Source organism: Mastigoproctus giganteus, chromosome 14 (genome assembly GCF_048544385.1).
Source record: "Mastigoproctus giganteus isolate SK-2022 chromosome 14, ASM4854438v1, whole genome shotgun sequence".
NCBI classification, from domain to species: domain Eukaryota; kingdom Metazoa; phylum Arthropoda; class Arachnida; order Uropygi; family Thelyphonidae; genus Mastigoproctus; species Mastigoproctus giganteus.
Window position 1 is genome coordinate 13,868,428 of NC_143588.1, and position 23,838 is coordinate 13,892,265.

The window sequence follows — 23,838 nt, forward strand, 5'->3', positions numbered from 1 at the left end:
GGGGGATTTCAACTTTCCAGCTGTTGACTGGAAGTTGTGGGTTGGTCACTCCACAGGCCAGCAAGGTTGTTGTGGATTTCCTGGATGGCTGTTTTCTGCAGCTGCATGTTAGAGAGGCAATAATAGGAAGCAACTCTTGTTCTGGATCAGCAGTGATTCTTCATGTGTTAACGATAAGTGTACTAATGTGGAATTTAATAACTACAGTCAAGGTTAAATGGAAATGCTTTTGCTTTTGTAAAGTTACTACAGGAGTCTCAGACAGTTTTTAAATAATGCACAGTGGGACAAACTGATGAAGTTAGCAACAGGAAATTCTAAATGTGAAGTACTCAGGGAAGTAATCAAAGAAGTTACTAGGATTTTCATACCAACAAAGAAATACTATTCAAGGCTTAGACCTAAATGGATGTCAGATGAACTGCTGAAACATATGGCACAGAAGAAAAGCGCATGGAATGCATATAAATTACCAGACAATACAAGATTGGCAGAAATATTAATAATCAGTGCCAAGCAGCACTCCTTCAGATGGAACATGTGATGTCAAAATTTTCAGATGATGTAAAGATTGGCAGAGTCGTTAGTGATCGGTGCCAAGCAGTGCTCCTTCAGGATGTCTTGAACTGAATTCAAAGATAGTCAGAGAAGTGACAGTTATATTTTAATGCTGTTAAATGCAAGGTCTTACACCTGGGGAATAGCAGCCCACAAATAAATTATACACTTGGTGGGGTTGAGTTAACAATGGATGAGGAAAGAGATCTGGGAGATACAACATGGGCAGATATAAAGTTTTCTGAACGGTATAAACAGGAAGCCAGGAAAGCCCATCGTGCCCTATCGATGATTTATCGAACTTTATCCTGTAGAGATATGGAGATCATGATCCCACTGTATAAGGCAATTGCAAGACTCCAATTTTAATACTGTGTTCAAGTATGGAGACCTTATCTGAAAAAAGACTTGAGTTTCTTGATAGTGTTCTAAGACAGGCAACTCGAATGGTGAGATCGGCAGAAGGATGACTGTATGAGGAAAGCCTCTGATTAAGTGGGCTACAGAGCTTGGAAGCCAGGCACCTCAGAGATGATCCGATTGAGGTTTACAAGGTGCTGAGAGGGATCAGTAAAATTAATTAAGGGGGGAATTCTCACTGTTATAAAGAATTCCAGAACTAGTACTGCTGGAACAAGCTGCCCTCACAGGTAGTTGAGGCTAACAGTTTGAATAAATTCAAAAGTCAACTGGATACTTACCTGTGTGAGGAGTGAAGTATATAACATGTTTTCTTATCTACTTGGTTTGGTTGTTTTTTTTTTTTTTTTTGCCAGTGCACCAAAGGTCGTGACTTCCTTGCTCTATATGGCGAATACTATTACTATTGACAGGGTGGTTAACTGCATTAACTGCAACAAGATTTAGGAAACTTTGTGACGATGGGATGAGAAATGGTAGTTGAAGTTTAACATTGACAAATGCAAGGTACTACACATGGGTAGCAGTACTCCCCGAGTAACTTATCAACTGCATGGTACTACACTCAGGGTAGTGGAGAATGAAAAGGACATGGGAGTAATCGTGCAGTCAGGCATGAAATTTCTGAGCAGTGCAGACATGTGCCAGAATAGCTTATGGGGTTTTGTCAATGATATACAGGTCTGGAGGTTCCACTTTAGGAATAATGTACATATGATGGAACAGGTGCAGAGAAGGGAACAAAAGAGTGCCCTAGAAAAGATTTAGTTCTGCAAATTGTAGTGTTTCCAGACCAGGCACCTGCAGGGAGATCTGATTGAGGAGTTTAAAGCCTTGAATGGATTGAGTAAGCTAAATGTTAATGGTATTCTTCCACTTGCTATATACAAGGAGGAGATAAATTCAATTTGAGGAAGGATTGTTGCAAGACAGATGTGTGGAAGTTTGCTTTCAGGTGGTTAATTTCTGGAACAGGCTTCCATCTGTTGTTGTGGAAGTGAATGGGTTGAATAAATTCAAGGGAGAACTAGAGAAATTGTTGGAATGTACGGATGGGTGAACTGTTTTTTTTTTTTTTTTTTTTTTGACTGATGCTATATAAGCTTGCTGTCTTGCATCATTTGCCATTACTACTACTACTACTACTTTATCTATAATAGCATTTCCCATGCCACAATGCTCCAATTTATACAACGATCATATACTTAGATTTCAGAGGTCTTACTGAAATCTAATTATATGATATCAAAATCTAAGTATATCTAAGTATACGATATCAAAATGTCATATGTTGCATTGCCAGTTCCTTCATGATGACTTCATAGTAGCTAATTAAATTGGCCAGGCATGATCTTCATTTAATAAATCCATGCTGTGATTGCCTTATTGCTCCACTTCAATCTAGTTGAACTTGCATTACTTCTTTAATTGTTGACTTCATTATTTTTTAGTCCTGCTGTTTCGGAAGCAACAATATTCCTCATGTATTATAGAACCCGAAGCAAAAGGCCTTTTCCTAAGTGACCTATATAAACGCAGGTAAATAATTACATAGTGGTATTGGCTGAAGTCCAGTACAGTATACACCGCAGGTACTTCGATGAAAGCGAGGAAGATGGCAATAATTGACAGGAGAAGGCACCTCCCTTTTCTGATTGTTTTCTGTGTTGTCGAGGAGGAGGGGCTTAGCTTAGGTAAGGTATTTATCCCTCCATCCCACTGTTTTAAAATGAGAAAGAGTTTTATATTCACTGCTTTCCCACTGTTTTGCTTGCTGCCATGTTGGAGGGTGTACACAGTTCTGGATATTTTACCGTGATATTTATTTGACCTTGAGAATTCCCCAAACTACAAATGCACAGGTAAATAATTACATAGGTCATTTCCTGATTAGATATTGACCAGTGCATTTCGACAGGTGTCTTTTATGCAGAAAAGATTTGACTCAATGCCTCTACATTTTACGTAGAAAAGCGTGCGCGAGGTGGGCAAGCAAAGCGAGCAGGGGGCAAAGCCCCCTAGTATAACTAATACAAATTTAGAACTAATATATGGCTATTGCTAAAAGCAGCATTTTTTTTATACTGTTATAAAATTGCTTGCATAAAAATTTTGTATCCCCAGGGGCTCACATCTGGTGATGTATGGGCTTGGCACACCCAGGGTCCTGAGCTGGATATCATCATTCTTCTATTTCTTGGTGACTCCTTTCTACTTCTGACTCTCTCTCTTTCTTTCAGGGTAAATCAGAATTTTTTTTTTTTTTTTTTGGCTGGTGCAGCATAAGCCTCAGGCTTCCTGACACCATATGGCCAATAATAATAATAATAATAATAATAATAATATTGTACATCCCTCCATGAGTTGCCTGACTTGTGCACCTTGAATAAGTAGCATTTCCTCCAGAAGGGAAGTACTCTACAAAAAAAGAGTATCTGGACAGTTTCACAATGACATCACTGCTACTCACTTCAATAGCATGTAGTCCTCCTTTGCTGCTATGACACACTCCACCCTCCTGGGTAGGTAGTAGGTATGGTCCTTCATCTATTAATTGCAGAATAGTGAACAGCTCCACATCCCGCCTCCTCCAAACTTCGTTGTTTGTAAAATGCCCTCCCTCAGCATTTCTCCAGGAATCCACTATACCTGCATATACCCATCTGATCAGAAAACAGGGTGTAAAACATGGGATCTTCACTCCATATGAGCTGATTATGGTATTCATTGCATTATTGCATTCATTGCATCATGCAAGATGAGACTGCTGATTACTGTTGAATTATGTGCTACTGCTCACCAGTGCTAGCTGACTGTGGAGCTTGGTATGTAGTGTGTTCAAAAAGACCTTACCCTATTGATTTGGTGGGATGTCTGAGGAGATTGCCATACTACTCTTCTGAGAACCCCATGGTCACACTGTGTGAGAGTCTGTGCACTGCTGGATGGTATAGACTGTCAGTAATTGCTGAATCAGCAAGCCAAACATGAATAAATATCCAATGATAACTCCTCTTGTAATGAGCCAGCTTAGCTGTACATGCCACGACAAGAACACACTAAATTGTATAGCTCATACCTTTTTCATGCACCAGTTGAGTTATTTGTTTCTCTAAGCAAGTTTAATGGACTATGAAAATGGGGGTGTTCAGATACTTTTTTTTGGAGGGTATGTATGCTGCTATTTTTTGTAAATGAGTTTTAACGCTGCCCAGCCAACATTTCAGAGATAGTCTCCTTATTAGTAGCAGGTAGATGCCCTGAGTGTGAGAAATGACAACCAGTTGTGACTGGATTAAACAACGAGAGATAGATTAAGTAGTTAAGAATATTTTGAATGAAAAATAAATATTTTCTCCACACAGAAAAATGGAGAAATAAATGTTTTTCCCCTTGCAGTGGTCCCAAACACCAAATACACTTAGAGATGATCCATTACCTCCAGTGACAGCAATACTACCTGGGTTTATGTTCACTTTAGAAATGGCATCGTTATCCATGAGCTGACCTGAAGCTACTAATTTCATTTTTAATTGAATAGCATCACCAAAAAAGAGGCAATGTGCTATTTATAAAATTTATGAGATACAATCACAATAAGATTTAAGATTTAGTGATCTGTCATCAGATGATGAGTTGTCTCAGAGTTTTTAATGAATAGTTATTCACCTCTTTTGGTGATGTCATTTAACTAAAATGAAATTAGGTCAACTTATGGATAATGATGTCATTTCTAAAGGAATATCGCTGTCCACGAATCGATCTGAAGTTACTAAGCCCAAGCATTGTCACTGGAGGGAAGAACATAGAATTGTCAGTAAGACAGAAAAACGATGCAGAGAAGTGTATTATTCTCAAATTATATTAACACTACTAAGCTGAAATATAAGATTTCTTTCAATTAACTGCCATATGACTACCAGTCTGCACACTAAATATGGGCAGCCAGAGCTCTAATGGCAACTGCAATTAACAGAATATATAAAATACATGCAAATATTAAAAAAAATAATCAATAAAACTGAAGGATGTTAAGATATTCTGAATTACCTAATTAATAAGGAAATTAATTATTTTAAGTATAACTAATTTATCAAGTATAATTCTTGAACATACCTTATAAGGAGCTCCTGTTCTTCCCTGATAAGTTTATTTTTTGCATGTACTAAGGCAAACCAATCTTGCATCAATTCATTTTCACTTTTCATGTCTTGTGATCCTAATTTTCAAAATACATTGGGGAACCAAAATAATGTTATTAATTCATAACAGAACATAATTTATAAATTCAATATGAACAGCATAAGAAATAAAAGACAGAAGGAGTATGGAAAACAATTAAGTCTCTCTCTCTGGCATGATTTTCAGATACATGAAGCTCTTCATTTAAAAAAAAAAAAAAAAAACACTCAATCCTATGAAACTGACTTGATTAAATTCTTACTTGGTTAAAGGTTCTACAATTTTGTTAAAATTAGAAAATTAAGAATTATATTAACCTTGAATTTGACAGTAGTTACATCTTTAAGTAAATCCTATATCAACACACTGTGTTCAATGTCACATAGTGGGTCTTTTATCTGCAGGTTCATAATGTATAAAGGATCACTGCTGATAATCAGATAAAGAGTATAGCTTTCTCTCATTGCCTCTCTAACATGCTGGTAGAGAAAAACAATCATTCAATAAATCAACAAAAGTCTTGCTACTGTATCAGTAACCACACCAAACTGACTCAACATTGCTGGTCACCCATGTCCATTGGATGCACTGCCTTAGATTTTATGTGCTCCTTAACAAAGAGTATAACTACCCTGTCTGTCCTTCACAAATATTGTACTTCCCACATTCAAATTCTGAATCCCTTATGCCTGACTGACACCATATATCCATGATGTCTACATTTAACGACCTGACCACTACTTAAAATTTATTTATATTTACTTGGTGTACATGCACCTGTTTTTACTCGTTGTAACCCTAACACAAACCATGCATTTGTTTATTCCACGAGGACCCTAGCAGGCCTTGAAATCTGACACTTTCCTTTCCAGGCTGCTGAATGTTCCAATAGAAGCAGTGGAAGAATCACTTATACCTCTGTCTGCAGCAACCGTTAATCTAATTAATCTAATTGGAGCTTATACGGGAACAGGCTTTCTGTGTTATCAGACACTCAGTCTAAAACACTGATGGATCCAATATTTTTCTATTTCAGAAGATTTAGGAGAAGTCTGGTTGGCCTGCCACCCTAAAATCCACTCATGCACACCTTCTCGATGGTAAGCCCTGTTACATCACTCAGGTGGCAACGAACGTGTAGAGTGGTTCTCTTCAAAATGCCTGGTCAGTGTGAAGAGGAAAAGACCAAACTCTCCAGCACAAAAACAAATGGCCCTCAGTCCGCAGTGGCTTTCACTCCTCCTCTTATGGCAGTGAGAGGATCAGAGTGGAAGCAGAGGGTGCTAAGAATCTCTGGGTACGACCAGGCTGCCATGCATGGAAACTGAACTTGGCCTGTTACAATGTAAGATTGCTCATCAGTGAAGATAGGATATTAGAGCTGGAAAAGGAATTAGAAAATGTGAATTGGAATATCATTGGTATGGCTGAAGCAAGAAGAAGAAATAAACCACTTATAAGTTTATAAAGTGGAAATCTGCTGTACACCAATGGAAACACTGAAAGGAGAGAAGGTGGAGTTGGCTTCCCGGTCCATAAAGATATAAAAAACAACATTTTGAAATTCAAAAGTACATCACCAAGGGTTCAAGACTACTACTCAGGATTTCTAAGCGATACAAGCTAAAGGTTATAATGATTTATGCACCAACATCGAGCCATGATGATGAAGAGGTTGAAGAAATGTACACCAAAATTGAGTCTTCTAGATGAGCAGAAAACCCACTACACTATTATTATGGGGGACTTCAACGCTAAGGTTGGAAAGAGACAAAACAGAGTAGAAAGGGGAACTATAGGAGATTTTGGAATTGGTGAATGAAATGAAAGACTTGTGGAATTTGCAGAATCTTGAGGAATGTCAGTAATGAACACTTTTTTCAAGAAAAGAGTGAACAGAAAGTCGACACGGAAGAGCCCAAATGGATTAAGAACTAATGAAATAGACTTCATCCTCACTAACAGAAGATATATCTTGAATGTTATAAGGTAAATGTTAGAAGTGATCACAGAATGGTAAGATGCACACTTGATATAGATGTAAGAAAAGGAAGGAAAAATTTGACTTGAGTAAATTATACGAAGGTCTTTGAGATAACAGAAGAGGAGAAAAAGCGGTATGTACTGGAAATTAAGAACAAGTTTGATCTTCTGCACTGTTCAGGACGAAGATATCAACGAGGAATACAACAACTTTCTGAAAGTGATAAAGCCCAAGAAACCTATAAGTAAAAAGCAATCTAAAGAAGAAAAAAATTAGTCAAGAAACACTAGTCATGATGAACCAAAGACAACAAATGAAGATGAAGAGAAAGGTAAACACTGACATGGATAAAATTGAGTATACTGAGTCATGAAAAGCCATTAGAAAGAGACTCAGAGAGGACATAAGAAGGTTTAACACAAGAAAAGTAGAACAAGCATTAATGGAAAACAAAAGATTTAAATCAGCAGCCATGAGCAGTAATACAGAAAGACAAATGATACTGAAACTGAAGAATTGCGTTGATGTACTTATAAATAGTAGAGAAGGCATAATTCAAATAGCAGAAAACTACTACAGAGAATTATATAAGGAGCGAGGGAATGATGCCAGCAGTGGAGAAGATGGATCACAAATTAGTAACACATACAATGCACCCAATATCCTTCCTGATAGGTAGACCATGAAATGAAGAAAATGAAGAATCAAAAAGCCACAGGTGAAGATGAAGTTATTGTACAGTTGTTAAAATTAGAAACTAGAGACATGGCACAGAAACTGGCAAGACTCTTCACAAAATGCATTAGAAAAAGCGTGATTCCCAAGCAGTGGAATAATGCAATCACAGTTTTGCTGCATAAGAAAGGAGATAAATCAAAAATTGAAAATTATAGACCAATTAGCTTGTTATCCCACATTTACAAGTTATTCACAAGAGTCATTACTAACAGATTAGAAAGAATACTTGATGAGAATCAGATGCTTTAATACTTGATGAGAATCAAATGCTTTAATACTTGATGAGAAGCAAGCTGGCTTTAAGACAGGATTCTCAACTATGGATCACCCTCATGTAATATCACAGCTAATGGAGAAAGCAAATGAATATACACCATTATGCCTGGCATTTGTAGATTATGAAAAGACATAGATTTCCCCATATATTATGATTTTGAAGAAAATATATGAGAACACTACCTCCTTTATTAGACTAGACAAAGACAGTAGCAAATTTAAAATTGAGAAAGGAGTTTGACAAGGAGACACTATCTCTGAAGTTATTTACTGCTACCCTTGAGGAAGCTTTCAGAAGATTAGACTGGTTGCAGAAAGGAGTCAATGTGAATGGATAGTACCTAAACCATCTAGGTTTTGCAGATGACATTGTGATCATAAGCCATGATCCCAAAGATTTAGAAGAAAATCTTAATCAGTTATGCAGAGTTAGTAAGGATTTCGGACTAAAGATGAATACAGCTAAAACAAAAGTAATGATGAATGAGTAGTAATTGAAAAGGTGGATTCATATATTTATCTGGGACAATCATTAGCTGTAATAACGATAAATGGCTGGAAGTCAAGAGAAGAATAAATTTTAGATGGATAGCATTCAGGAAATATAGTCACATACTGAGTAGCAATATCCCAATTTGTCTGAAAAGTAAAATAATGAACCAATGTATACTACCCACCATGACTTATGGAAGTGAAACTTGGGCACTCACCAAAAGAATGGAAGAGAAGCTGAGAACTACACAGCGAAGAATGGAACGAATTATATTGGGAATCAGACTGTTAGATAAGAAGAGGAACACATGGATTAGGCAGCAAACTCAAGTAAAGGACATTCTTATCAAACCTAAAGAACTAAAATGGTCTTGGGCAGGACACATAGCTTGAAGACATGATGACAGATGGACTAAGAGAATAACAGAATGGCACTCAAGAGGAGCTAGAAGAAAACTACGGTGAGATGAAATTCAAGAGTTCGTGGGTAGTAAATGGATGGCCATTGCACAAAACAGAAGGAAATGGAAAATTGCTGGAGAGGCCTTCATCCTGCAGAGGATTGAAAATGGCTGATGATGATGATCTCCACCAGGCTAGCAGTTTTCCAACCCACCTAACACTGCTTTGTTAAAATCAGCAAATATTCTTCACCCCCTTCTATTTAAGCATATTCCATCCCTGCAAAAACAGTCTTTTGTTAAAAAGCACACGCCATATTCGGAAAAATTATGTCTCTCCAGCACTGAACTGAGGCTGAATTAGTTGCTTAGGGGCAAGTGAAGCCTAAATACACTAAATCAGACATAAATACAAGAAATGACCATGTAAACATATGATTCCATCTGGGAGTTCTAAATGGAGAAGGAAAGCTGATGTGAGATGTGCTATTCCTGAAAGTGTCCAAGCTGAGAAGTAAATTTGTTGATTTCATGTAGCTTGCTGGATTTGCCGATTTTCTTAAAAATAGCTGTAAAATTGGCAAACTGGAAATGGAATACCAAATATAGTACTACGTACAATGTGCATGTTGGAGTAAGACAATTAATATCCTATATCATTCTTTTGCCCATTTCAAAAACTGACTGTAAATAGGCAAAATAAAAGTACAATTCCAACTTTTGTATTAATATTAATTAATTCCAGTTACCTTCGCCTCTGAGTAACTTTTCCACTTCAACACCTTGTTGCTCCAGCTCTTTCTGTTGTACCTCAACCTCTTCTAATCGTCTCTGAATTTCTTGGGCTGTACGCAACCTTTTCATCTTTTGTTGTCTTTGAACTTTTTGGACTACTCTTTGAGTTCTTTTTTCTTTGTCAACAGGAATATTCTGCAATATTTATTGTTTTATATATGCTATTATTAATTCTCACTAATCAACTATAAATATTATATAAGAAGAAGACCACTAAATAAAACTTTAAAACTGATTCTAACTTGAATTCATTATGAAAATAAATGATACTAAAAATTAATTAATTAAATTGCTAATTTTTAAAGAACATGTAAATTTGTTATTTGGGTTTTAGGAGCATTAGCAACTAAGGCCATATTGCTCCGTGGATATGCGGTGGTCATTCCCTGATCTTTCTGCATCCTCTGTATTTGGTGGTCATGGGCTCGAACCCCAGGCGGTCTATGTGTAAATTTGTTGCTAAACTACAATAGGTTATGCTTGTGAGCACTGCCACTATCCATAACCAAGCTGTAATTAAAAAAAGTATCAATGAGAGCTGGTACTCATTCAGAGAAGTACAAACAGCAAGGTGTGGCACAACTGATAGTGCAATGAGGTAAGAACTCCACATTCATGCACAAACCCTAAATCAAATGTTGACACTCACTCCAAAAAGAAAAATAATACAAAAGAAGATTTTGGGGAATCACATCCTTCGTTAGGAGGCCATTGACAAAGTACATGACGCCTGACAAAGTACATGATGAATCAGTCATTGCTGTTTAGAGAAAGCAAATTGACCATGGATGCTCTTATTTAATTTTAAAAAAAAAACAAAAAAAAAAACAAACAAACATACTTAAATACAGTAGTTCCCGTAAAACCTGAAACCACTGAAAGAAAATAAAATATGAAATGAAATTAAAAAAAAAAAAAAAAAATTACTGTTGACCTAATCCAATCAACAAGTCTGAATGTAATGCATATAATCAACTAAACTCCAAACTTTGCATTATGTTTATACAGTGGAACCTCTATATTCGTCAGCCCCTATATTCATCAAATCTAAAATTTGTCACGAAAATCACCCACCACATGGACATCCTAGCCTTGTGCAACTGTAAAGGCCTTCTTTGTTTTGGACAATGTTCCTGCTCAGCCCCCTGGCTTGGAAGACGATTTGGCAGGGGAATATAGCTTTATTCGCATTGAATATCTACCACCAAACACAACTCCTCTAATCCAACCCATGGATCAGCAGGTCATTGCCTGTTTTAAAAAAACTTTATACAAAAGCCCTGTTTCAAAGGAGTTTTGAAGTGATGTCCGAGACAGAACTTACATTGAGAGAATTTTGGAAAAATCACTTCAATATCCTCCATTGTTTGAGGATAATTGATAAGACATGGGGGGGGGAGTGTCTTCCAGGACAATGAACTTGGCTTGGAGGAAATTGTGGCTAGAGTGTGTAAGAAAGAGACTGAAGGTTTTGGGTTAGAGCCTGTTGTTGATGAAATTGTGTTTCTGGGCAGGTCCATGAGAACCAATTTGCTGACATTAAGGAAATGCTGTCCAATTGGGCCAAAACGCAGAAAATGTTCGAGAAGTGGCACCTGAACATTGCCATAGTTAATGAAAATATAAATTCATTCTATGATAATGTGATTGGCTACTTTCAGAAAATTTTAAAAAACAGACAACATTGGACAAGTTCTTTGCTAAATCGAGTGCTAGTGAATTGTCAGGAAAGGAACAAAAAAGAATTGATCACAAGAATTGGAGTTACCTGATGTTTTAATGGAAGGTGACTCCCCTTCTAAACAATAATTCCTTTCCTCCTCTTCAGCTTCTGACATCATCGCTCCTCAGTAAAGATAAAGCTCTGATTAAATTTTTATTTATTTATGTATCAGATTCGGGGGCTGGGAACGGATTATTCCAATTTTAGTTAATTCCTATGGAAAATATTGATTCTATATTCGTCGGTCCCTCAGGAACGGATTAATGACGAATATAGAGGTTCCACTGTATATATATTACTTCAGTCTTCATTGGGTGCTAAGGTGGATCTATTTTCACACAAATCAGTGTTTTTTAACAGAATTTAAGTTTCTATACAGCATGTGACCATATTATTGTAGTGTTGCATGATTTATTTAAGGATTGCTGTAGTTTGGACTTAGAGGGTGGATTAAATGTAATATTTATTGTTTTATATATGATATTATTAATTTTTACTAATCAGCTATAAATATTACATAAGAAGACCACTCAAGAAAATTTTGAGTGGATAGGATTGATTCTGCATTTTTTAGGCTACTTTTTCTCTTTCTAAAAGATGGGGGAGCATGTATGTGCTGCAGAAAGTTGAAAGGATTCTACAAAAGATAATTGCTATTTCTTCAAACACAATTATTTCTTGTTTGTTTCATCTGGTGAAAATTTTCCACCGAGCTGTCTAATTTTCCTCCAGATCAGCTTGGAATACCTAGCTTTACTGATAATGGAAGCAAATTAAATTAATATTACTTTCAGTTACTTATAATTAATGAGATTTGCAGTAGTTGGAATTTTCCAAAACGGCTTTGTTCTTATTTTTTTTATGTAGTATTACATGCATTGTTCCAGCAATATTTAACATATTTACATAGTAGATACATATTTCAGTGTCAGATATTAATGGTAGCAGCTACTAATATAATATCTAATCATATCTGACAGAAATTATATAATAATATAAATATCTGACAAATTATAATTTGCAATGTGTTTAGTGGTGTCATATTTGATGATGGATGAATTTTTCATCTAGTGCAAGGATAGCCATCCCCACATCATGTGTGCCACTCAAGCACAGCTCTTGTCAGTGTTATGCTTCCCAACATGGGGAAAAAATTATACATAAGTTCATATTTAGTATTAATATTATTAGTGGCAAATGACACAAGGAAGCAAACTTATAAAGCATCAGCAAAAAAAAAAAAAAAAAAAACCACCTTCTCACATCACCTGTCCATCTCCCTCGAATAATCTTGAAGGAGAAGTCACAAGTTGAATTAATTCCAACTACCCACACTTCTTCCACAACAACAGATGGAAGTTCCAACAATCAATCCCAATCACATCTATTCTGCAACCATCCTTCCTTCCTTCCTCAATTTGAATTTATTCCCTCTTATATGTGTATTCTGAGCAAAAGGAAGAATGCCATCAACATTGAGCTTGCTCAATCCACTCAAATCTTTCAACACAGCTGCCTAAGTTTTCAGATGCAGCAATTTGCAGAACTGAAGTTTTTCTTGGTAAGACCACCCTTTCGTTTCCTTCGCCAATCTCATTGGTGGAGGGTTGGTTGGATGGTGTTTTATGACACATTGGCAACTAAGGCCATAATGTCCCAAGTCAAAAAAAGACATCAAAAATCTATTTGGTAACCTAAACAGGTTACTTCAAAAAAATGGAAATGTATATCAAAGTATAAATTCATGGACTGTAAAAAGTTAAAAACGTTAGACATATTGTATCAGTCATTTAAAATCTGGCCGAGTGCAAACAGTTCAGCCAAACAGTCCAGATTAATAAAATCTGTAAAATAAAATCGATGTGCACTGATAAAAAGCAGACATTCAATTAAAATTTGAATAATGGTTAAAATCGTTCTACACTTCAAACACACAGGTGGGTCATCTGCCCTCAGCAAATAGGAGCATGTCAGACAACTATGACCTATGTGAAGCCGAGCAAGAACAACTTCCTCTCCTTTCTCTGCATAGAGTGGACTGCCAATTTGTGATTATAGGCTTAACCTGATATAGTTTATTTATGGCCTGTCTGTGCCAATGAGCTTGCCATTTGGAATATAATCTGGTCATATTGTTTGCCTGTAGTCTATATAGGGGTTGTGACAGGCAGTGATTATCTAGAGGAGTGGCTGATTTTGCAGTCATATGTAGGCCACAACTGATCATACATATGACTCTAACCTCAAGCTGGCTGTGTAGAGTGGCAGGCAGTCAGAATAATGTGCTCAATGTTGCAAAGAGTTTCTGGTAGACTGCTAGTGGAAATACATGTCAGTGTTTTCTCACATCTTGAAGGAGAAGTCACATGTTGGAAGATGGACATGCTGGGGTGGAATGCATTGGGGGGTGGGCAACATTGTCTACTATCATGCTTAGTTCTCTTAATAGCCCTTGAATTTGAATACCAAAAGGTCGGTTGGCAGTTTGATGGGCGTTATAGAGATTTTGCCATCGTGGTTCAAAAATTGATGGTGACATAAGGTTGCCAGGTAGGGATTTTAATTTAAAAGTGCATTGTAGGGACAACTGCTTATGTTGAAGAGATAGAGATGGTTTTAATGTAGAGGCTTTGGACAGGAGATGCGCAAAATGTTCCAGTGGCAGTCTGGATCTAACCATCGGGGTGCACTGTCTCTAGCAGAAGCATAAACCCGAGAACCATAATCAAGTTTAGAATGGATAAGAGCTCAGCATAGCCAAAGTCCCTTTCATCGTGAAGTTGATGAAAGGGACCGTAAAATATTAAGCCCCTTGTCCTTAGCTGATGATGTGTTCTAGAAATGTCAGCTTCTTGCCAAATAAAAGTCCCAGAAATTTGGCTTCTGCTACTACTAGGATTTTGTTTTGTCCAAGCCTCAATTCTGGGACAGGATGAAGATTATGTTTGTGTCAAAAGTGTATACACAAATGGTCTTCTGTGATAAAACATAAGTCTATTTTCCAAAAACCAAGATGTGAGGGGGATCAATGGCTTTTTGCAGCTGCCTTTCAAAGAGCCTCATATCGCATGACTGACAAAATATAATGAAATCGTCAACATTTAGGGCATTGCTTACTGTTGGTGGAAGTTGTTCTGTAATAGAATTTGATTGTGAAAAGAGCGACACTTAGAACTGAACCTCGTGGGATTCTCTCTTCTTGGAAAAACACTTCAGAGTGTGGATTCCAAACAAACTTGAAATTGGAAAGAAAGTTCTTAATAAAAGCAAGATTACCCATAAAACCAAGGTTTTGACAATCTTGCAATATACCAAATCACCAGGCTGTGTCATATGCTTTCTCTATATCTAAGAAAACTGCTACAGGTGTTCGGATTTAATAAAAGCATCACAAATTTATATTTCAAGTCGGATTAGATGATCTAAAATGGATTTGTTTTTTCCTAAGCCACATTATGTCTTGGAAAGCAGACTATTTGATTCCAAATAACATATGAGGTGAGCATTAACCATTCTTTCCAGGACTTTGCACAAGTTTGTCAGAGTGACAGGATGATAGTTATTTCTAGGATCTTTTCCTGGCTTTGGAAGGCAGGACAATTGTTTTACACTAGGAATCTGCAAATTATTTGTTAAGAAAGGTTCTATTAAATAAAATAAGAAGGTGGTCCTTAGAGGTTGTTTTATCATTTTGTAATGTATGTCATCTGGCCCCACTGTACTGGTTCGAGTAAGAAAGAGAGCTGTACTTAACTTTGCCTGCATAAAGGGCTTGCTGCGTGGTTCAAATCATTTTGAAAAGAAGTTTAGTGAAAGTTTCTCTCTTTTGTCATTCAGGGCCAAGAACTCTGGGAGAATGATGTTATTGCTGAGATTTTTGCAAATGAGATTTTTTGCAATTACCCTAGAGTAATTGCAACTGCAGCTGTATATGCAATTGGACATCAATTGTGCTTGAGGATTACAAAAGGACATGATCGATATTTCCACTTCATTTTCTAAATCTTATCGCAGACTATTTTTTTTTTTTTTTTGAGTTAACAGCCTGGGCTATGTGTTTTTTTTTTTTTTTTTAAAAAACAAAAAAAAAAAAAAAAAAATTCATACATTCATTCCCTCTAAAAGTTTGTCCAGTTCCTCGTTGAATCTATTTAAGCTATCAACTTCCACAATGACAGAATGTTTCCATGAATATCAATACTTTCTGTGTGATGTACGTGACTGCATCACTGATAGGCTTCTGACTGTAGCAATGTCAGAGTTTGCCAGGTGTTGAAAGGCATTCCAGTCAGCCTGATCAATTTTTCACAGTAGTAACCTAAATGGAAGATATGGTTTCCTGCTAATTAGAGTAGCTGTCACAGGGAAGTGATCACTTCCATATGGGTTCTCGTCCCATATGGAAGTGATGAGAGGAGAGAAGGGAGGCAGTGGTTAGAAAGGTCAATGGCAGAAAATGTATTTATTCCCACATTTACAAGGGAGAGGTCAGTGAGGGCATATGCTGTCAGGGCATATGCTGTCAGTGAGCATATGCCCTATAACTTGGCCCCTTCCATTGATGTCAGTACTGCCCCAGAAAGTGTTATGTCCTTTAAAATTTCCAAGAAGTAAGAAGGGGGGCAACTGCATAACAAGATCATCAAGGTCTTTCTGGAGGGATCTCAGTCCCAGGTGGTATATATATACAAGTGCAGATGGTTAATAAAACCACACTGTAAGGCAAATTGCTACAAAATGCTGGTTGTAAGTCACAGAGGCTGAAATGGGGTTTAGGTGCCCACAAGGATTGTGACACCTTCATGAACAGGACCATCCACAATTACCTTACGAATAATAGTAATGTTACACATGCTGGGGCATCATTTGCTCTTAGGTAAGTCTCCTGTAAGCAAAAGAAGGATGAATCGTGCTTTAGCAGGAGTGCCTTGATGTCTTCTGCATTTTGCAGGAATCCAAAATAATTCCACTCTTATACCACGTGAAATTAATAATATAGTTTATTAGGCTGTTCGCCTACATTACTATACATAAAAGTAAGGTTTCGGGTATCTTACTGATACCAATCATCAGACCATGCTGTTGGGGAAACAGAAAATAGAAAAGGTTACAAATTTTGAATATCTGAGAATATTACAGTTATATTACCAATACTCCAATTACAATTACCAAATTATTAATTATAATTACCAAGATTACAATTACAATTTGCAAATTACGATTCTAGGGAAGTACAGTATTAAGTTTTGAATTGCCGTTACAATTGAAACAGGAAATCTAAAGTAAATAAAAAGAGATTAAATTATTACCCGCTGACAGATACTTGAAATGTCACTTTAATGTATAGTAATGTAAATGAACAGCCTAATAAACTATATTATTGATTTCATATGGTATAAGATTGGTATTAATATAATAACTTTAATGGAAAACAAACACGTAGCATCCTTCCCTAACTATATTGGATCCACTCCAGGAATTTAGCCATTACGTTGGCTTGGTAGGGCTTGGTAGATCTGTCGTTCAGCTGCTGAGGCTTACTTGGATTTATCTCTTTTGGGGAAGTATAGACGTTGTCCTGTGTCCATTTCCTATTCTGCAAAAAGTTCCAAGACTGAGTCATCAGGTACCTCTTTCATTTTGACATCCATTTTTTCTTGTACCACCAGTGGCTGTTGAGTTTTCAGTACCCTGTGCTCGTTTTTCTGAGATCAGTAAGTAGCAGGCAATTGGCATGAATGACTCTTTTTGTGAAACAGTCATTTTTCTTTGCATCCCAATCAAACATTTCTTAGCAACCTTTTAGCCACATGTTGTTTATTGCTACTTACTGGTTTAACTGCTTTTCTGGCTTCCCGGTATGTGATGTTTGACTCTACCTTTAGACATTGCATTTCCTTCTCTTCCTTCTACCTCTGGCATGCAGGGTGCTCCTCTTCTTTGCAAATAATACAGGTGGGGTTTGCAGCTTTGCATGATGTTATCTTAGGGTTCTTTGTACCACATTTTGCACATTCGAGGGTACCATGGCAGGCCATTTGTAAATGTCCATATTTTTGACACTTTAAGCACCTAAATGGGTTTGGGACATATTTACTGTGTAGCGTAGATAGCCAGCTTTAATCTTGTTGAAAAATATTGGTGTAGACCGAAAGAATTTGAAAGGGCTATGGCCTCAACCTACGGGAAATTCACTTGAATATAGTGCAATATCAGGCAACTCTTCATAAAGAGTTGCCTGATATTGCACTACCATGAATAAGCAACACTTTACCAGCGGAGAAGACTGTTGTTACTTATTCTCAGTGGATACCACCACCCAGATGGCTGTTTGGCCTCTCATCGGTAGGTGGGTGGTTTGTTGTTGTTATTATTTGGTTTTTAGGAGCATTAACAACTAAGGCCATATTGCTCCGGGTATATGCGGTGGTCATTCCCTGACCTTTCCGCATCCTCTGTATTTGGTGGCTCACGGGCTCGAACCCCGGTCTAATCAAGAAACGTGTGCTACACACTGCTGCTCCTGCCCACCTCTGGCTACGGGGGCACTGGTGGGTGGGTGGATACCTTGGTGTTGCAATGTGACAACGCAGTTATGAAGTATAATTTCACAACATGAAAGACATATTTGGTCAACCAGGTCATAGAGATAACCATTATGTCAAATATTGGTGTACTAAGCTGGAACAAGTTCATGATGATGAAAAGTAAGGATGATGGAACCAGATTTTCATCTCTACATACGAACATTCTCTTTGCAGCTATCACTCCTTGGCTTTTTAGTTCTGAACAGATTTCCCCTCAGACACTTTGAGAAGATCCCATTCCCAGATTACTCTCCGGGATGGCTTCTTGTGTGGTGTTACTATAATTGGTATTTCCCTCAACAGATGCTGTTGGAGTTGTTCAGAGTGGTAACCACTTTTAGTCTCAACTAGGATGTCACCAGAACAAAGCTGTCTCACCAATTTTGGTGAGCCTGCTAGCCTTTCCAAACCCTTCTGGATGAAGAAGGGTGACATTTTGCTATAGCCTCTTCATTGGTGAAATGAATAATCAGGTACTGAGGTGTTGGCCCTGATGTACCTTTGGTTCTGGGTCATTTTCTTCTTTTTTTTTTTTTGCTGAGGTAGCATTTTCTGGTAGGGACATTGTTGGGATCCCAGAAAAAAAAAAAAGAATTTACAGTGTCAGGAGTATGATGCTTGTTTCCTTGACAGTTGACACAGTTTGGTTTTGTGGCTGAACACTTTTCTCTTGTGGTTTTTAGCACGATGTAGAGCACCAACAGGAGTTCTATAACAAGCCATATGTGAACATCTATATTTCTGATATTTAAAATAGTGGATTGGATTTGGTCTTATCACGTGAAGTTGGAGAATTAAAGGATGATGTTCCTTGTTGGAACTAGATTACCATCCTAGTACACAAATGTTCTTTTCACAGCCATCACTACCTGGGATTTAGTCTAATGCAGATGATGCCTTGTGATGAATTAAGTATTTTTGTGTGGCATTATATGAATTGATATTTGTCAAATAGCAGTTGCTTGGAGAAGTTGATGTGACTTTGGTTTTGATTAAGAGATCTCCAGAACAAAGTCTTTTAACGGGCTTGGGAAACCTGTCAAGCCCTCTAAAGCTTGCTTTAGAGGGTATGATAAAAGGGGATATTTTTTTATAGTAGGTTTCTTGGTGTTGGAATGCATAATCAGGAACCTTGATAGAGGCACTGATGGTGTTTCTGTTCTGGGTCTTTTTGCAATGGTGACATATGGCTTAGGATCATGGTTTTCTGATAAGAACCATATTGGGAGTTCCAGAAGAATTATGAGGATTCATGAGAATTTTAATTTGTTTCAGTGCCCAGAACTCCCCACTCACCACGGAGCCCAAAGGACTAGGATGCCAGGACTATGCAGACTTCATACCTGCACCAATACCAACCCGAATCCTGTCCCTAAGATTAACGGGGAGAGGGGGAGGGATAGGGATATGACGTCATCACAGTCGACTCTTGCAGGTGAACCCACTAGCCAAACCTGGGTGACCATCCCAGGATCTCCAGGAAGTAAGATCATGGGAGATCCATTTCTGAGTTTTCATATCTCATAGCTTGGAACCAAGGCTATGGGCACTGGATTCCAGTGATGCTAATCTGGAGGAGCAACATCACTCGAAGGTCTCCCCACTGTGTACAGGTGCCCACGTCAAGGGGCTCCAAGCTGTACCATATGTTTTTTTTCCCATAACAAAATAAACCAGCACTGGGTGCTCACATTTAATCTTGTATACGTTTCCAATATCTGATTAAATGGTTGAGTGTTGACCTGTTCCATCAGAAGCTACAATGTACCACTGAAAGGAGTCGTTAGTTTCTAGATACCACAAGCAGTGAATGTTGACCTCTCATCGGTGGGTGGGTGGGTGGGTTGTTGTTGTTATTATTTGGTTTTTTGTTGTTATTATTTACAGGATCTTGTAAATGCAGCTGGTCAGAGCAAAAGGACATTTAAGTGTTTGGGATTTTTGGATCCTTTTCTAGCTTGAGGAAAGCAACTATGTTTGCTTCGAACTAGATATCTGGAAACTGTTCTTCTAGATAGTCTATAGAGACAGAGCAGGCAATCCACAGATTCTGATGAAAGATATTTAATTATCTCATAATAGATGTTTGGCCCAATGGTATTTGCCTGTGATGACATGGAGAGCACTGTTTTAATTTCTTGAAAGGCAGATTATAGTCCTCAAGGCTACTTTGAAAGTATTTTCAGTGACAGTTTTTATATTTTTGTTTGAGGGCCAAAAACTCTGGGGAAGGGGGGTAAGATGTTTTGGCAGACACAAATGCTGTAGAAGAGAAATTCAAAAAACGGTTTCCATACAGCATTAGCAATTGAACATCCATTATGTTCCAGGATCAATGTATATTTGTCTTTCATTTTCTGTCCCAGACAATAAGATTTGTTCAACCAGGTCACAGAATAAGTGAAGCAGATCCAAGATTCCCTTTGGCTCTGATGTCTAGCATACTGTGCTAGGGCATATGTACTTTTATAGTCTATGATATTATCTATGGTGGGATATTGCTGAACTATCCCCCATGTTTTGTGCCTTTCTTGCTGCAGCATTCCACCATGGTTTCAGAAATGGTGGAAAGTGAGTTAACGTTTTTGGAATTGCAATTGCTGCTGTTTTGACAATATTTTCTGTGATGTACCTTATTGCATTATTGATTAGCTCCTCACCATAATATTAAATGTTGCTGGATGTTTGAAGGCACTCCCATCAGTCTAACCAATTTTCCACTGTGGTATCCTTTATGGTTGATATGGTGCCCCATTGCTCAGGATGAATATTATAGAGAAGTGATCACTACCACTTTTCTTCAAGCATCCATGTACAAACAGGAAGGAGGGAGGTGGAGCATACATAAGAACAAATGGCAGTAAATAGGCAAATAGGCATATGGAAGAAGTTCGAGCCTGTGACCACCAAATAAGGAGGATGCAGAAAGGTCAGGGAATGACCACCGCATATCCCCTGGGGCAATATGGCCTTAGTTGCTAATGCTCCTAAAAACCAAATAACAACATATGGAAGAAGGTACTGAAGCCTGCATTTCGATGCAGGTTGGTTTGAATACCTTGAAGAAAACAAATATAAGAAATAGTGAGGAAGAATGCTACTGCAATGTGAATTGCAGTATGGTTATCCAAAATGATTGCAACTCCATGGGCAGGCCCATCCCTAACTCTGCCATACAATTGAACAATTACCCATGGGCAGTTCTTCATTTGCCATTAGATATGTCTTCTGTAAGAAAAAGCATTGGTTCATACTTACAGAGGAGAGCCTTGATGTCTTCACTATTTTGACAGGATGTACAGCAATTCCAGTAAACCATTATAAGAATTTGAATATGGACTTATTTAGGTTTTCTGGATGTCTGTGCACTTCTGAAGGTTTCTTTCTCAGGCTTGGGTTTATCCTTTGGGAAAAAAGGACACCGCCTAGTGTTCATTCTTTGGTTTCTCTTTCCCTCTTTATTTTGGTAGTGGTAGAGATATAGATGGTACTGATATGGTAATGGCAGCTGACTGTGTTTTCTTGGTGGTTTATTTGCAGATTTTATGGCACATTGGCATCTATGGTTATAGTGCTACATATGGTAAGTAGTAAGTTATATATTTAGATATAGATAAATTTTCAAAACTATTATCAGAAATGGAGTCTTGTTTTCATAACTAAAGGAGGTGGTATAAAGTAATCAATTTTAGAAAAGTTTAAAACATTTGTGATATTTGCTTCATTTTCCAAAAGTGAGGTAAGTGTGAGTGGGACCTCACTGGTGGCTCGCATGTAGAGATTCTAGCATTGCCTTGCATATTTTGTGCATTCAATAAGGATATGGGCTGACTGTAAGCAAAGTGTCGCAATGATGTCATTGAGGGTAATCCTCTGCTCTTAAAAGATAAGCATGAGTAATGTGTGGCCTATTCGGGGATGAGATAAAATTCCATCCTATTGTCAATTTAGTTGAGGCTTGAAGGTTAATTTGATACTTTGAAGCTAGTTGTTTTGCTGAATTTGGCAGATTATTGATCTACAGGCTTGGTGTGAAACTTTCTACTTATCATTGGGCGGTGAGATAGCTGATTTTGATTAGTTATTGCCCCTTTGTAATTGTCCCTCAATGGTATGCATGTTTTTTGCACAACACAAAATGTTAAGGTCATCTAATTAATTTCCTGGAATTGCCACATGTCCCAAAAGATGCCATATATCCCAACCTGGGACCCAACAGAAGAATGTGATTTTCCCAAATTCAGTTAGGGTATTCAAGGAGGTGGTTATTTCATTTAACGTTGGTTTGTTGGTTGGTATTGAGTTTAGTGACACAAGTGTTACTGAGGTCAAATTGTGTCTGTTCATGGTTTATTTGCATGATCATACTGTAAAGTTATTAAGTTATATGCTCCTGTATAAACCAATACATTTTAAGTAGATTAAAAGTTCTATGTTTGCATCATTTCCTAGGACAGGGGTCGACAACTTTTTTGAGTGAAGGGCCATTTTTGATTTAATTAAAAAAAAAAAAAAAGAATCCGAAGAGCAATACTTGAACTCAAGCTGGGAGGAGGGGGAGTTTTTTAAGAAATGGAATAGAGTGGGAAGGTGTTTTATTAAAAAAAATATATTTTGAAATATTATTTATTAAACTGAAAAAACATAACAAACATCCAATTAGGTACGAATTAATGTGACTTTTGTTGCTTTTGAGCGAGTCTTTTAACATCAAGTGAGTGTGCTGTAATTTTCATCTTGAAACATACTGACAGTCTCGCATTGTTGAGATGGTTTCTTGATTTATTTTTAATATAGTTCATGTTCGAAAATATTTGCACACAGAAATTCGTCAAACCAAAAATCGAGAGAAGTCCAAACACAAATATTTTCAAATTTATATACGCATCCAGAAAGCTACTCCACGCATCAAACAGAATTTGGTCTTGCTTTTTCAACTCATCTATTGCCATCCATTTGTGTAGAATTGCAAGGGCAGCCTCCTGCCCTTGCAATCTCCAAATCCTCAATTTCAGTTTTAAGGCATTATAGTTTTACAAGCAATAATTCAGACACAGCATGGGTTTGTTAAGGGAAAATCTCGTCTGACAAATTTGATAGGATATTAAGTGGTTTACAAAGGAACTCGATGCAAAAAATAATTTTGATATCATATATTTGGATTTCAGGAAAGCTTTTGACACTGTTGCACATGGAAGACTATTGTACAAATTGTAGCAGAATGGTATTAAGGGTAAGTTGCTACAGTGGATAAAAGGATGGTTAAGTGCAAGAAGACAGAGGGTGGTAATCAATGGGTGCTGCTCTTCTTGGACTAATGTTATTAGTGGAGTCCCACAAGGTTCGGTGTTGGGTCCACTGTTGTTTTGTATATTTATCAATGATATTGATGAAGGTATATCAGGCTTAGTGTCGAAGTTTGCAGATGATACAAAGGTTGGCAGGGTTGTTAATGACAGTAATGGCAGTGTGCTACTGCAACAGGATCTAGATAATTTGAGCAGATGGGCTAAGAAGTGGCAACTGAAGTTTAACCTTGACAAATGCAAAGTACTGCATATGGGTAGAAGTAACCCCAGAGAAACGTACCAACTGTGTGGTACTACACGTAAGGTGGTAGAAAATGAAAAAGACCTGGGAGTAATTGTGCAGGCAGATATGAAGTTTTCTGAGCAATGCAGA

At 37.4% G+C, this 23,838-nt stretch overlaps 1 protein-coding gene across 1 annotated transcript in view; it reads right to left on the bottom strand.

Annotated features, from left to right (window-relative positions):
• Mical (Molecule interacting with CasL) overlaps positions 1-23,838 on the bottom strand; it is a 624,164-nt gene that overhangs the window by 88,902 nt on the left and 511,424 nt on the right. The window contains exons 23-24 of the mRNA XM_090389022.1: positions 9,801-9,981; positions 5,095-5,197 (exon numbers count right to left, since the gene is read on the bottom strand). Coding sequence (XP_090245148.1) covers positions 5,095-5,197; positions 9,801-9,981 — 284 coding nt within the window. The remainder of the gene's footprint in view (positions 1-5,094; positions 5,198-9,800; positions 9,982-23,838) is intronic.